Source organism: Mizuhopecten yessoensis, unplaced genomic scaffold, assembly GCF_002113885.1.
Source record: "Mizuhopecten yessoensis strain PY_sf001 unplaced genomic scaffold, ASM211388v2 scaffold10697, whole genome shotgun sequence".
NCBI classification, from domain to species: Eukaryota; Metazoa; Mollusca; class Bivalvia; order Pectinida; family Pectinidae; genus Mizuhopecten; species Mizuhopecten yessoensis.
In genome coordinates, this window is record NW_018408676.1 from 114,109 (window position 1) to 126,710 (window position 12,602).

Sequence of the window (12,602 nt, forward strand, 5' to 3'; positions counted from 1 at the left end):
AACCATTGTGTTTGTCTACATAGGGAAATACCCTCACAATTCGGGTATTATCAACCAATTCTGAAATAAATTCTATTTGTGAGTTCACTTATTCTTTTTGATACACCAGAAATAATGTTATTTACGAAATACGTACAACAGCTCGAACACAGATATATTTGAACTGTAATTACTATTGACATTGTAAAGTTATTACATCTCTGTAAAATATCTTAACACGTGTATTGTGAAACTTACTTTTAAAACAGATATGTGTATCGAGATACACATCGGATTGAATGTATTGTGCTGTGAAAGTACCGGGACCGGGATACGGGGTACAGGGTACGGGGTACGGGGTACAGGGTACGGGTACGGGGTACTAGAATCAGGTACATATAGTTCCCTCGTCGGATTAAGATTGATGCTCTCTGGTTGAATTTCTGGTAGCAGCCGGTGTTACTGATATAATTTATCGACAATTTATTATCTAGGTGGAGTTTAGTGACGCTCAAACACTTAGTCAAGTAATATATTGTAGCCGGTTGAGGAGAGATAAGTGCTGAAAATTCATTTCAGACGGTTTTTATACAACCAGGTCATGTCTCGGTAATACACAGAGCACGAGCATGTGGTAGACTGGTATATAAAATGTATTGCTGATCAGTATGTAATATCACGGAATTATCTCAAGCAATGTGTATACTACAATGACGAACGAAGCTGCATCAACATACTTTTCAGAGTTCTTCCACTACGAGTCGGGATATTTGTATTGTGAGGAGACGAATGTTGGAGACGTCCGAGAATATGTGAAATCGTCTTGTTTCCCATCTAGTCCTTTCTTTTTATATAGCCGAAATCAAATACGACATAATGTGAGAGCTTATCAGCAAGCTCTTAATCAACATGGCTTCAAATCACAGCTTAATTTCTCAGCCAAAGCAAACCCAAACATTGCGATTTTAAAGGAATTGAGGACGCTTAATTGTTCGATAACTCTTGTCAGTGGAATGGAGCTTAAGCTGGCACTCAGTTTAAACTTTGACCCAAGTTTGTTAATGTTCAATGGCAATGGAAAAGTTGACTGGGAGGTTGAACTGGCCGTACAGGAGAGAGTAATGCTGAACATAGACGGGGCGTTCAACCTCGAACAGACGATACGCATATGTAGAAATTTGAACAGTACGGCTAGGGTTCTCCTAAGAATCAACCCTAATATACATGTGGTAAGTGCACATCAGTCGTCTCAAAATACGGTTTTAACGAAACCAACTATTCCCCCCGAAGTTGTTTTATTGCATTATTGCAGCGACATTTAAATATTAACAAAGTCAGATTGTGGTGAGAAAACATGTCACATTAGATACCTGATGCTTATTTATAACATAAAAACACGTTTTACTAGGCTTCTTTAACTTGATTTCATATTGATTTTCATAATATCACTTTCAAAAAGTCTATATTATGTTGAACAAGAGGCCAATGGGCCTTAACGGTCACCTGAGTCCTACAATATTTATTTTTGTTGTTGAAATATGTACCAATTTGAGTAAAAAATAGTATAATGTTAACTTAACTTTGTCAGGACCATGAGCTGATCATTCCTAGACCAATTTTAAGTGAGATCGGCCTATTAGAACTTAGTAGCAAAATAGCGGCCATGGCAGCCAAATTGTATTTCTGATTGACCCGAAAAATAACAACACTTTGTCAGGACCATGAGGCGATCATTCCTACCAACTTTCAGTTCAATCGGCCCAGCAGAACTTGACTTTAAGTTTGAAATGTAAAATGTTAACGGACGACGGACGACGGACGACGACGGACGAAAACGGATAGCAATAGGTCACATTAGCTAAAGCTCAGGTGACCTAAAAATTCTTCAGAATGAGTTAGAGAAATTCTTCAGAATGAGTTAGAGAAATTCTTCAGAATGAGTTAGCTCAAATGTCACATGTGTCTAGATAGGACATTTCTATAGTGTTTTGTTCTAGGATGCACATCAGTACTTAAGGACGGGTGAGCTGGGGTCAAAGTTCGGTACTCACATAGAGGAAATGGATGACATGCTGGAGATACTTCGACATGCCTCCGAGGTCACATTGGTAGGATTGCACTGTCACCTGGGGTCAACTATAGAGAGAGTAGACATGTACAGGTAACCAGTGTTTTGTCTGTCATATGCATGATTATCTCTCATAAGTACACGTGTACATTGTAAACGAATGTATACGATCCCCTGCCTTTAACTGTAAATATGAATTGTAAACTTTTTCCTGTAAGAAAATAACATGAAACTATATTTTTGGAAAAAGAACACATACATTTCAGAGCGTGTTATGAAAAGTTGAAGGGAAAAAATACTTGAATTGCTCTGACAGTAAAAAGGCAACGTGGCCAGATGAGAATTCAGACCACGGACTTAAAATGACAATATGGTCCCCTGAGCTACATGAACAGTGATAGTTCCCTGTCTCAATGGTATATCCAAAACTAAATCAAAGGGTGTGGGATTACTATCTGTTTGAATAACTACAGTGGAATTATTTAGTGCTTTGTCCGAAGTGGGGCACGAACGTATCGTATTTTATTAACAAATATTAAATCTGCGATAAATGTGTAAAACCTGATATATAATAATTGAAGTGAAATGGTATACAGGCATTGTCGCCGCACTTATATATAATTGAATTAGAGATTATTATATGACCATTTTGATATCACACCCCATATCAGCCCGAGAGTCCTGATTGGGGGTGTGATATCAAAATGGTCATAATTATCATAAACTTTTTATCATATGTTTTTTTCCCTTTAAAACAAACAAACCATACACAAAAAATATTTCTTTATTTTATTTATATTCATAAAAATGGTATCAAAAACAATGATTTATATAAACAAAACAGTAACAATTATACGTAAAAAGTCAACATTTAGATATTCCCAAATTCCTACAAAATGATGTTGTTATTGAAATTTGGGTGGGGCTTTGTAAATCAATCTTTAAATTATTTTCCATGAAACCGCAGTTATTCCATGCCAACAATTCGTTTGTTTACATTAAAANAAATTTTAGACTTACACATACAAAAATAGTGTTATTATTAGAAAACATATGTTAACGTCTTTTATCATATACTCGCTTAAAATATCGACCAAATTGCATATGTGATAATGTATCATTCCACTTGAATTGTCGATATTGCCCGCACGTGTAATAATATATAGATATCAGGCCGTATCCGGTGATATCAGCCCGCTTCCGGATATATGGGCCCGCATCCGGGTCATCAACATAGCCCGGTCCGGTGACCTCTTCAAATTTTAGATGTTTGTTGTTGTTGTCGTCTGCACCTCTCGTCTACAATGGAGTCTCATGGAGAACCAGTACTCGAGTCGTTAGCCAAACGAATACTTGAATAAGATGAACTTTTCGACAAAGAAAATGACCAAAGGTTGGAAGAGGCAAGGTTGGGCCTGATATAGGAAGCTCGGGCCAATCTGGGGTCTGATATGAAAATCATTGATGCGCCGCCGCACAGACAGTTTTTAACGCTTTATATCATGGATGTGCCGCCGCAAAGACCTTGTATAACGTCTGATGTCATCGATTCGCCACCGCAGAGACCGTGTATATATTAGTTACACGGATTTTTGGCAGGGTATACGGGATGGTATGACCATAAAGGGTTTCGTATTTCCTGAGGCCGATAGGCCGAATGAAATACGAAATCCTGTAGGGTCATACCATCCCGTATACCCTGCCAAAAATCCGTGTAACGAATTTATTACCCCTTCAATGCATGTCTAAAGTTTTCCAAAGAGCTGGTTTTGTACAGTTCCCCGTCAACTTTTCTGTTGTCAAGATAAAAATGGCACAGTACCTCATTTTGTTTCGTTTTATCAAAATTCCTCGAACTGTTCAAGCTGATTCTTTTCTTTTAAATACGTTCTCGGCATGTTTGCTGCTCGTCTGTTCGACTTTTGCGTGTTTTGTGGCACATAGTTAGCCCTTTTGGCGAGTATTTCCTCATCAGTATGCGAAGCGAAACGTTTTGCCATTTTGTAAACGTGTATAACGTCTGATGTCATGAATGTGCCGCCGCAAAGACCATGTATAACGTCTGATGTCATCGATTCGCCGCCGCACAGACCGTGTATAACGTCTGATTTCATCGATTCGCCGCCGCACAGACCGTGTATAACGTCTTATATCATTGATGAACCGCCACACAGACCATGTATAACGTCTGATATCATTGATGAACCGCCGCACAGACCGTGTATAACGTCTGATATCAATGATGAACCGCCGCACAGACCGTGTATAACGTCTTATATCATTGATGAACCGCCACACAGACCATGTTTAACGTCTGATATCATTGATGAACCGCCGCACAAACCGTCGCACAGACCGTGTATAACGTCTGATATCATTGATGAACCGCCGCACAAACCGTCGCACAGACCGTGTATAACGTCTGATATCATTGATGAACCGACGCACAGACCGTGTAAAACGTCTTATATCATTGATGAACCGCCGCATAGACCGTGTATAACGTCTTATATCATTAATGAACCGCCGCACAGACCGTGTAAAACGTCTTATATCATTAATGAACCGCCGCACAGACCGTGTATAACGTCTTATATCATTGATGAACCGCCGCAAAGACCGCGTATAAAGTCTGATATAATTGATGGACCGCCGGTAAAGACGTTGAATAACGTTTGAAATCATGGATGTGCCTCTGCAAAGACCGTGTATAACATCTGATATCATGGATGGGCCGCCGCAAATACCATGTATAACGTCTTAAATCAATGACGCGCTGCCGCAGAGACCGTGTGTTACGTCTGATGTCATTGAGTATCTTCGACAACCATTTAAAAAGGTTTGAACATTCAATGGAATATCATCACTCCGATCAGATAAGGAGTTAATGATTTTTGATTCATATAAAAAGGACAATAGAGGAAGAAGTGATCACAATCTTCAATAGGGTAACCACACGTAACAACTGTACGACGTCACGTAAATAATGTACCAACGTCACATCAGCCCTGCATTAAGCATGTTACGTTGTAATAACATTATGTTTATGATTCAAGATGGGTGAACAGGGTATACGCAAGGAAAACAAAGAATCATCAACCCCTTGAGGTGAGATTGGGAATCACAACCGTCGGGGAACGATTTTGAATTTGCTCTACACTCGGCAAAGTTTCGTGTTTCGTAATTTAAAAATCGTCCCCTTCGGCTTGTGTCAGTTAAGGTGAATGAAAAAAGTATTCAGAACCTTGATATTTTTTTCAATTATATTGCTGAAGCATATCATAAAACAGCTATTGGCTTTTGTGTTTTATCACATGTACTGTGTTATTAAAGTGAATATACCCATGTCATATTTTTTTGTGTATTAACCCATGTAATATGATCTATCAGCACTGTGATTGGTTGTAAGTTTCAATTGTCTCAATTGTGACGTCACGCCTAGGACAAAAACATGACGTCACATACTTACGCACTGGAGTCAAAATGGCGGCATTTTACTTTTAAAGGTTGCATGAAAATTGTTGTTTTACTCGAGTAATGCCACAAATCTTGATTATGTGATAAAAAGGATCCTACATTCGTTTTTATTTCATATGAAATTTATATGAAACTCGTCACGAATTTTTCGTTTTAGCTCGCCTTAAATGGAAACTCATATAAGATCCTATATTTATTTTATTTTTTATTTTTTTATTTTTATTTTTCAAGATTTTCAGAACAGAACATCACATCAACATACATCCACACATCCACACATATCACTAATTGAAATTATCCTCATCCTCATCCTCATCCTCATCCTCATCATAATATAAAGGATAATAATTTGTGAACCACTTTGAGACGACCTACGAACTAGGTTGTAATAAAGCGGTATATAAGAACCTCCGATTATTATTATTATTATTATTATTATTACAAGCTAACCGGTAATAAGATTTATATATATATTTTGAATGCCGCCGTGACTATTATCCATAATTATGTTTATTGAAGATTTAAAAGAAACTGTGGTTAGGTATACATGTAGCAAACACTAGTGAAAGCAAGTCTTTTTTTTATAAAAGCAATGGATAAAGTCTTGAGTGTAATCAGCCCAACAGAACTCAAAATATAAGTAGTGCATTTTATAAACTGATTCTCTATTCATACAGTAACAGTGATAGAGACCTAACACCCGGGCCTGGAAAGTTGTCCCAAGCAGGCACTTTCTTTGAAGAAGCATTGTATAAAGTCAAGAGTGTAATCAGCCCAAGAGAAATCAAGATATTGTGCATTAGTGCATTAAACAGATTTTCTATTTAGAGTAACCCTTTGACCTTTGACCACTGGACCTTAAAAGTTATCCCAAGCAGGCACGTTCTTCCAGGAAGGACAAGATAAAATCTGAGTGTAATCAGTCCAACAGAATTTGAAATACAGTGCACAAACTGATGTTCTATTTATAGTAAGTGACCTTGACCTCTGATATCAAAGGCTGAAAAGCTATCCAAAAGGTTAAGCAAACATTTTATTACACTGCATAAAGTCCATGTATGCACACACACAAGGTTCTACACTTAAAGTTGATAAGTTGACTTTAATATTCATATGTTTTTTCTGTATGTTATTACTATCTCCATAACATATTGGATGAAGTTGCTAAGTGTTTAAATTGAATCAGTTGATGATTTTCTATGTATAAAGTTTGACCAAAATCCGTGAAAGAATGAAGCTGCTAAGTGTTTACATTGAATAGAGACGGGACAGGATGATTTTCTATATATAGCAAATGTGACCTTGGCCTTGACCTTGGATCCCTGAAATACAAAGATGTCCGAAGTATACCCAAACTTGACCTTTGTATAAAGTTTGACCAAAATCTGTTAATGAATGAAGTTGCTAAGTGTTTACATTGAATAGAGACGGGACACGACGCAACGGGACAGGACGGGATGCCGGGCGCCGCACCAGGGCCAAAGCTCACTTGTCCTTGGCAGGTGAGCTAAAAACAGATAGAAGGACAGACGGAAAATCTGATTACTAAAGATGTGCAGGGGTCCTAACAACAAATTGTGTAATTGAATCGGAGAACCCCCCTTGTGGACCCCACTACTCCCCATAGGGAGCCAGAGTATTATGAGAGAGACTCTCTGTTAAACGGCATTCAGTCTTCTTAACCAAGTAATGCTCTAGACCATTGGTTTGAAAACATCATCAAGCCATACAGAAGGACTTCAAATGATGTACTGTATCAGGTGATTTATGTCCTCGAACAGCCAGGGTCATATGAGGACGGGTGTCACCTATAGAAGAAAGCTGCAATTCGAAGGAAGTGCATGTGTTGACGGAACAAATACAGTTACTTATAAGAATTTCCTATGTGCAAAGGGCTATAACTCCAGAAAAACTAGAACATGGACACTGGATTCTAACTCAAACTGTAATCCATTATACATGTATACTAAGTTGCAAATAATATGGAAAACAGTTAATTATGAGAATTTCCTATGTGCAAAAGTGCCATAACTCCAGTCAAAAATGGAATTTTAATACATGGTTCAAACTCTGTAATCTATTATGATAAAGCCACAAACAAAGTTTCAAATTGATATGGCAAGCGGTAGCGAAATAAGTCCAAACAAAAGTTTATTTTGATAATTTCTTATGTGCGAAGGGCCATAACTCCAGCAAAAAAAGGAATGTTTACACGGGATTTGAACTCAAACTGTAATCCATTATGACAAAGCCACATATTAGGTAACAAATTGATGTTGCAAGTGGTAGCGAAAAAAAGTCTGGGAAAACATTAATTATGAGATTTCTTATGTGCGAAGGGCCATAACTCCAGCAACAAATGAAATATTGACACAGGGTTTGGACTCTAACTGTAATCCATTATGATAAAGCCGCATACTAAGTGGCAAGTGGTAACGAACAAAGTATGGCAAACAGTTAATTATGAGAACTTCCAATGTGTGAAGGGCCATACATGTAACTCCAGCAAAAAAATAAAATATTAGCATGTGATTCAAACTTAATCTAATCTGTAATCTATTATGATTAAGCCACATACAAAGTTACAAATTGATATGGTAAATGGTGGCCAAACAAAGTCTGGAAAACTTAAATGTGACTGCCGCCGCAAATGACAATGTGTGATGACGGACAGACTGATCCTTAAGTTTTCGCCATGCTTCTCAGGCGGCACAACCAAGGAAAGGCAGAACAGTGAAGAAAGAAAGGAAAGATTTAAGATCCCAAGTGTGTTGCAATGGGGGCAGAAGATCTATTTTGGTCTGTTCAATGTCCCCCAAGTAGTAGACATGAAAATAAATCCCCGATTCTTAAGGGGGCGAACTTTTAGCCCCTCCCCCATGTACATTGTATGTAAATTATGTTTTGATAGATTCGATGACTCGAGTAGAAAATTGTTTGATTCATGTAATCTTGAAAAAGAAAGTAAAGGGACATAACTCTTTATGTAGACTCCAATATAAGTAATTTGTGCTGATCTGACAGATCTGTCAATTCAAGATCTATCTGTACACCAAATTCAAGAAGAATTACACATTATTATATGTTTCGCATGTCTGAAATTGTCTGACATTGTCAGTATGGTAAGTTTTAAGCAAAACTTCAAAACTTTCTAAAATTTCTGGATGTTTTTTTCCAAAAACAGCGGGAAGAAAATCTACATTTTAAAGAAAGTGGTAGCTATGGGAGCACCCTATATATGTTATAAACAAAAAAATATTGGTACCTTGCAAAACAAAAAGCAAATTTCGCAAAACCACCAATTCTCAAAAATCACCTAAACATGACATATTTTATCTAAAAGGAAACTTGGAACTTACAGAAGTAACAAACTATATCCGATATATAACAGAAAAAAATGTGAGGAAATCATGTGAGGGACACAACTCACAGAAATATTATCCAAAGGAAGACAATCAATCATAACCGCACAAATACTTAGAGTACCTAGCAAGTGTTCCTAGTTTAAAACAGAGAGTATGAGTATTACTTGAAACAAATTTTAAAATTATATAAGAAATAATTCTCAGGGACACCATCTAAATGAAAATTAATTGATTAATATAACAGTCGAGATGCATTAAAAATCCTCCCCACATGGAAAGTAAAACAAACAATACAGTAAAATGTTCAAACCCGGCGTGCATGGTGTCAAGTTTCACCTTTTGGCCTTTTGTAACTTTCAGCTTTCTTGGCGAATTTTGTGCATTTTTAAATATCTCTCATTCTCATCAGATGTATATGAAGTGCATAACAAATGGAAAAATAAAAATATGAATGATAAACTGGCAGAATAAGATGTATAGGAAAGCAAACAAAGGGGCACAACTCTTCAAGTTCATGAAAATCCAGCCCTTACTTTCTTCTATTTTTAGGATGATTCCATACCAAAGTCAAATAACTTTGCCTACTGCAACTTCTGAAAGGTCAATGACCCTTGATGAGACTTATTTATCTGTCAAAAATCAGACCAAAAAATACTGCAGTACAATTTTATATCAACTTACGTATTAGTGGATTTTAACACCACTGTAAATATGAATGTTGAACAGAAATACTTTAACATTTAAGCGAACACATTTTTTTTTGCAATCCTTTTAATAACAGATTTAGGGAATGAAGGGTTTAAATGTTGTTTGTTGATGTTTAGTGGATCGAAAAGATACATGTATAACATTTTTTTTAAACACAGATTTCTAAAAGATATGATTAAGGTTTCAGACTCTTTTTGGTTACCAGTATCTTGTGAGGAAACTCCATGTATTGTAGCAGAAAAACGTCAACAAATAATATGAAGTGTAGTGCAGTTGATATAGAAAGCTCAAATCCTGCTGTATATTTGTAGTAAAGTTGTCAAAGAATCAGATATTTGGCATACCTTTCTTATACATATGACTTAAAAAGGGTTGCGAGGATTTATAAACCCCAAAAAACAAACTGATTCCTATCCCTTATTCCGTCTTTGCGTATTGCAGAGTTATCTTCTCTTGTGAGCAGGTATTGATTGTTACATCATTTGTTTGTGAGAGTAACGTCATCAATTTTCGAGAAAACGACGTAATTATCTCACACAAGCCAATGCTGTAACAATCAATACCTGCTCACAAGAGAAGATTATACGCATAGACGGAATACCGAGAACAGTGTGGAAATATAGATGAACTGAAGGTATTGAAAATAACGTCGCGTAATTCGAGTAAAATGGACTTCCATCATAATTTTACATATTCATAATGTGTTTATACAGACTCCCTTAAAAAAACCACATTCCATACATGTTTTCAGCCTTGTTCTCTAAGCTTTCATATTATTGAACCTGGCACAGGGACAAATTACCATCCTATGGTCCCGATTTTTCATATCATACATTATCTAATACACATATATTAGAAACTAATACCAAGTTCCTGTGCATGTAAATAATAATGGCGGCGCCCAGTACCAAGTTGCCTTTTCGACTATATGTCATGATTTATGTAAAAAAAACAATGGAGGAAAATACTTAAAAAAAACATTTTCTGTATATGATCAGTTGGTAGTGATAATTGACCATACTCTAACTGTAAATGATAACCAAGGGAAATACATAGGCGACCAGTGCTGAAATAATCTTGAAAGTTTAAAGTTTTGCTAGTAAAGTGTCTATGCAAGGTGGCAGGGGAGGGAAATTAAACACAAGGCTAAATCTGCCAAGGTTGAATAGTACAAATTCAAATTATGAACCCTTGGCTATTAAAGATGGTGAGATAACGGGGTAAGTTCGTGAAATAAGATGTGTCTTCAGCAGTATGCTCCAGTGAAATTACACTATAAAGTCAGCATCGGTCCTGCGCTATCACAAGGAGACAAACATGAACATACCATAGACTCCAAAAACACAAATTAAATATGCACAAACTCACCACACGCATGCATCTAGCAAATGGGGGAGGCCATCCTTAAATGACCATGTATAGCTGTTGATAGGACGTACATTAAACAATACTAAATCAAACCTGAAGTTTATTTTGACATAAAGATCTTATTTATTTGGATAATTTCATGGAAATGATGACTTGTTATTTCAAACAAATGATTTGTTAATTTCAGCTTGCATGCACTGTATGAATGTTATTTTAATAACATTGTACCCATATGAATCCATGATTGTCGTGAAGTGGTGCTTTATTTGAATTTAATATATTTGATGCTCTATTACCTGACCTGGAACGCATTCGTAGCCATACCGACACAATACAATACTTTGGTATAACTGAATATATATTGTGTACATAGTTTAAGCGTCTGCGAGACCAACTGTTCTAACTTACAAATGTCCAGGTGACGAGAAAGAACACGAGAGAAATGTTTTTGACTTTTGACAGGAGCTGTAGGCAATTCACACTTTTCAATTTGTACTATTCTTCTTTTTGGATAACAATGATTTAACCTGTAAGCAAAAAATACATCACTGGCGTCACGAGCAGCATCAATACTAAAAACGTCTTTTAATATTAACGGCTACCAAATGCAAACCCTTGTTCCTGGTTACAAATAAATGCTATGACCCAATCACCTGCCCTCTGGACTGGTTTTTAAGTAAGTTGTTTTCGTGCCAAATTTTGTACAGCATGATTATTTAGCCTCTTTATCTTAATCCTTCCAACGTAGGTATCTTGTGATAAAATTTGTTGTTTGCCTTACACTGTTACAATGTTTTACCATTTATATATATATGTTTGTCGAAATACAATTCAAGCCCCTGAGAGCTTAAGTTACCTATGTTTGTTCGCACTGTTCGCACTGTTCTTCCAGTCGTTGTAAGTCTTCGACTTGTGCGCCTGTCCTATATCTTGTTGTCATCAATACTTTATGGTATGAGCATATTTGTAGGTGACAAGTTTTAAAAGTTAAAAGTTAAATGACATATTCAACGTAAAATAATGATTCTATGCTTTTATCCGATAATTTTAAGATAAAAAACACACACACAAGCTTTTAATCACGTACTTTTCCTAGAATGCGCCTATGTATAATCTTCGGCACGATGAAGGACACAAGTTAAGGTATACTGTTGATGCCGACATGTACAAATGTATGTAAACTGTAAAACGAAAGTAGGTCTGCGCGATCGCAAACATTTAATGCTGACATTTTCGCATACATGTCAGTTAGTACTTGATGTGAGGGCAATGGATTAAACGAGTGTTATCTTGTGTTGTATTCTAGCACATCAGTGTCTCAATACATACGGTATTAATCTGTTAATGCTCGATAAACGTCTGTTTATTATTACTGGCCTGATTATGTTGTGAGGTATTTTCGGGTCACGTTCTCGTATCAAGTGCGCTTCCGGGGATCCGGTTACAGAAGGACTTTTGTAGAGTGTTGAGTTGGTGTTGGTGTAGAGTTGGTTTATAGTGTGGAGTTGGTATTGAGTGTAGAGTTGGTGTAGAGTTGGTGTTGGTGTAGAGTTGGTGTAGAGAGTAGAGTTGGTGTAGAGTTGGTGTAGAGAGTAGAGTTGTTGTAGAGTGTTGAGTTGGTGTTGGTGTAGAGTTGG

At 36.8% G+C, this 12,602-nt stretch overlaps 1 protein-coding gene across 2 annotated transcripts in view; it reads left to right on the forward strand.

Annotated features, from left to right (window-relative positions):
* The first annotated feature begins 541 nt into the window (after window positions 1-541).
* The window catches only part of LOC110461881 (diaminopimelate decarboxylase 2, chloroplastic-like), a 45,570-nt gene continuing 33,509 nt past the window's right edge, over window positions 542-12,602 (forward strand). For both annotated transcript variants that reach the window (XM_021515601.1, XM_021515602.1), the window contains exons 1-2: window positions 542-1,208; window positions 1,977-2,140. In XM_021515601.1, the coding sequence (XP_021371276.1) occupies window positions 690-1,208; window positions 1,977-2,140 (683 nt within the window). In that variant the 5' untranslated portion in view covers window positions 542-689. The remainder of the gene's footprint in view (window positions 1,209-1,976; window positions 2,141-12,602) is intronic.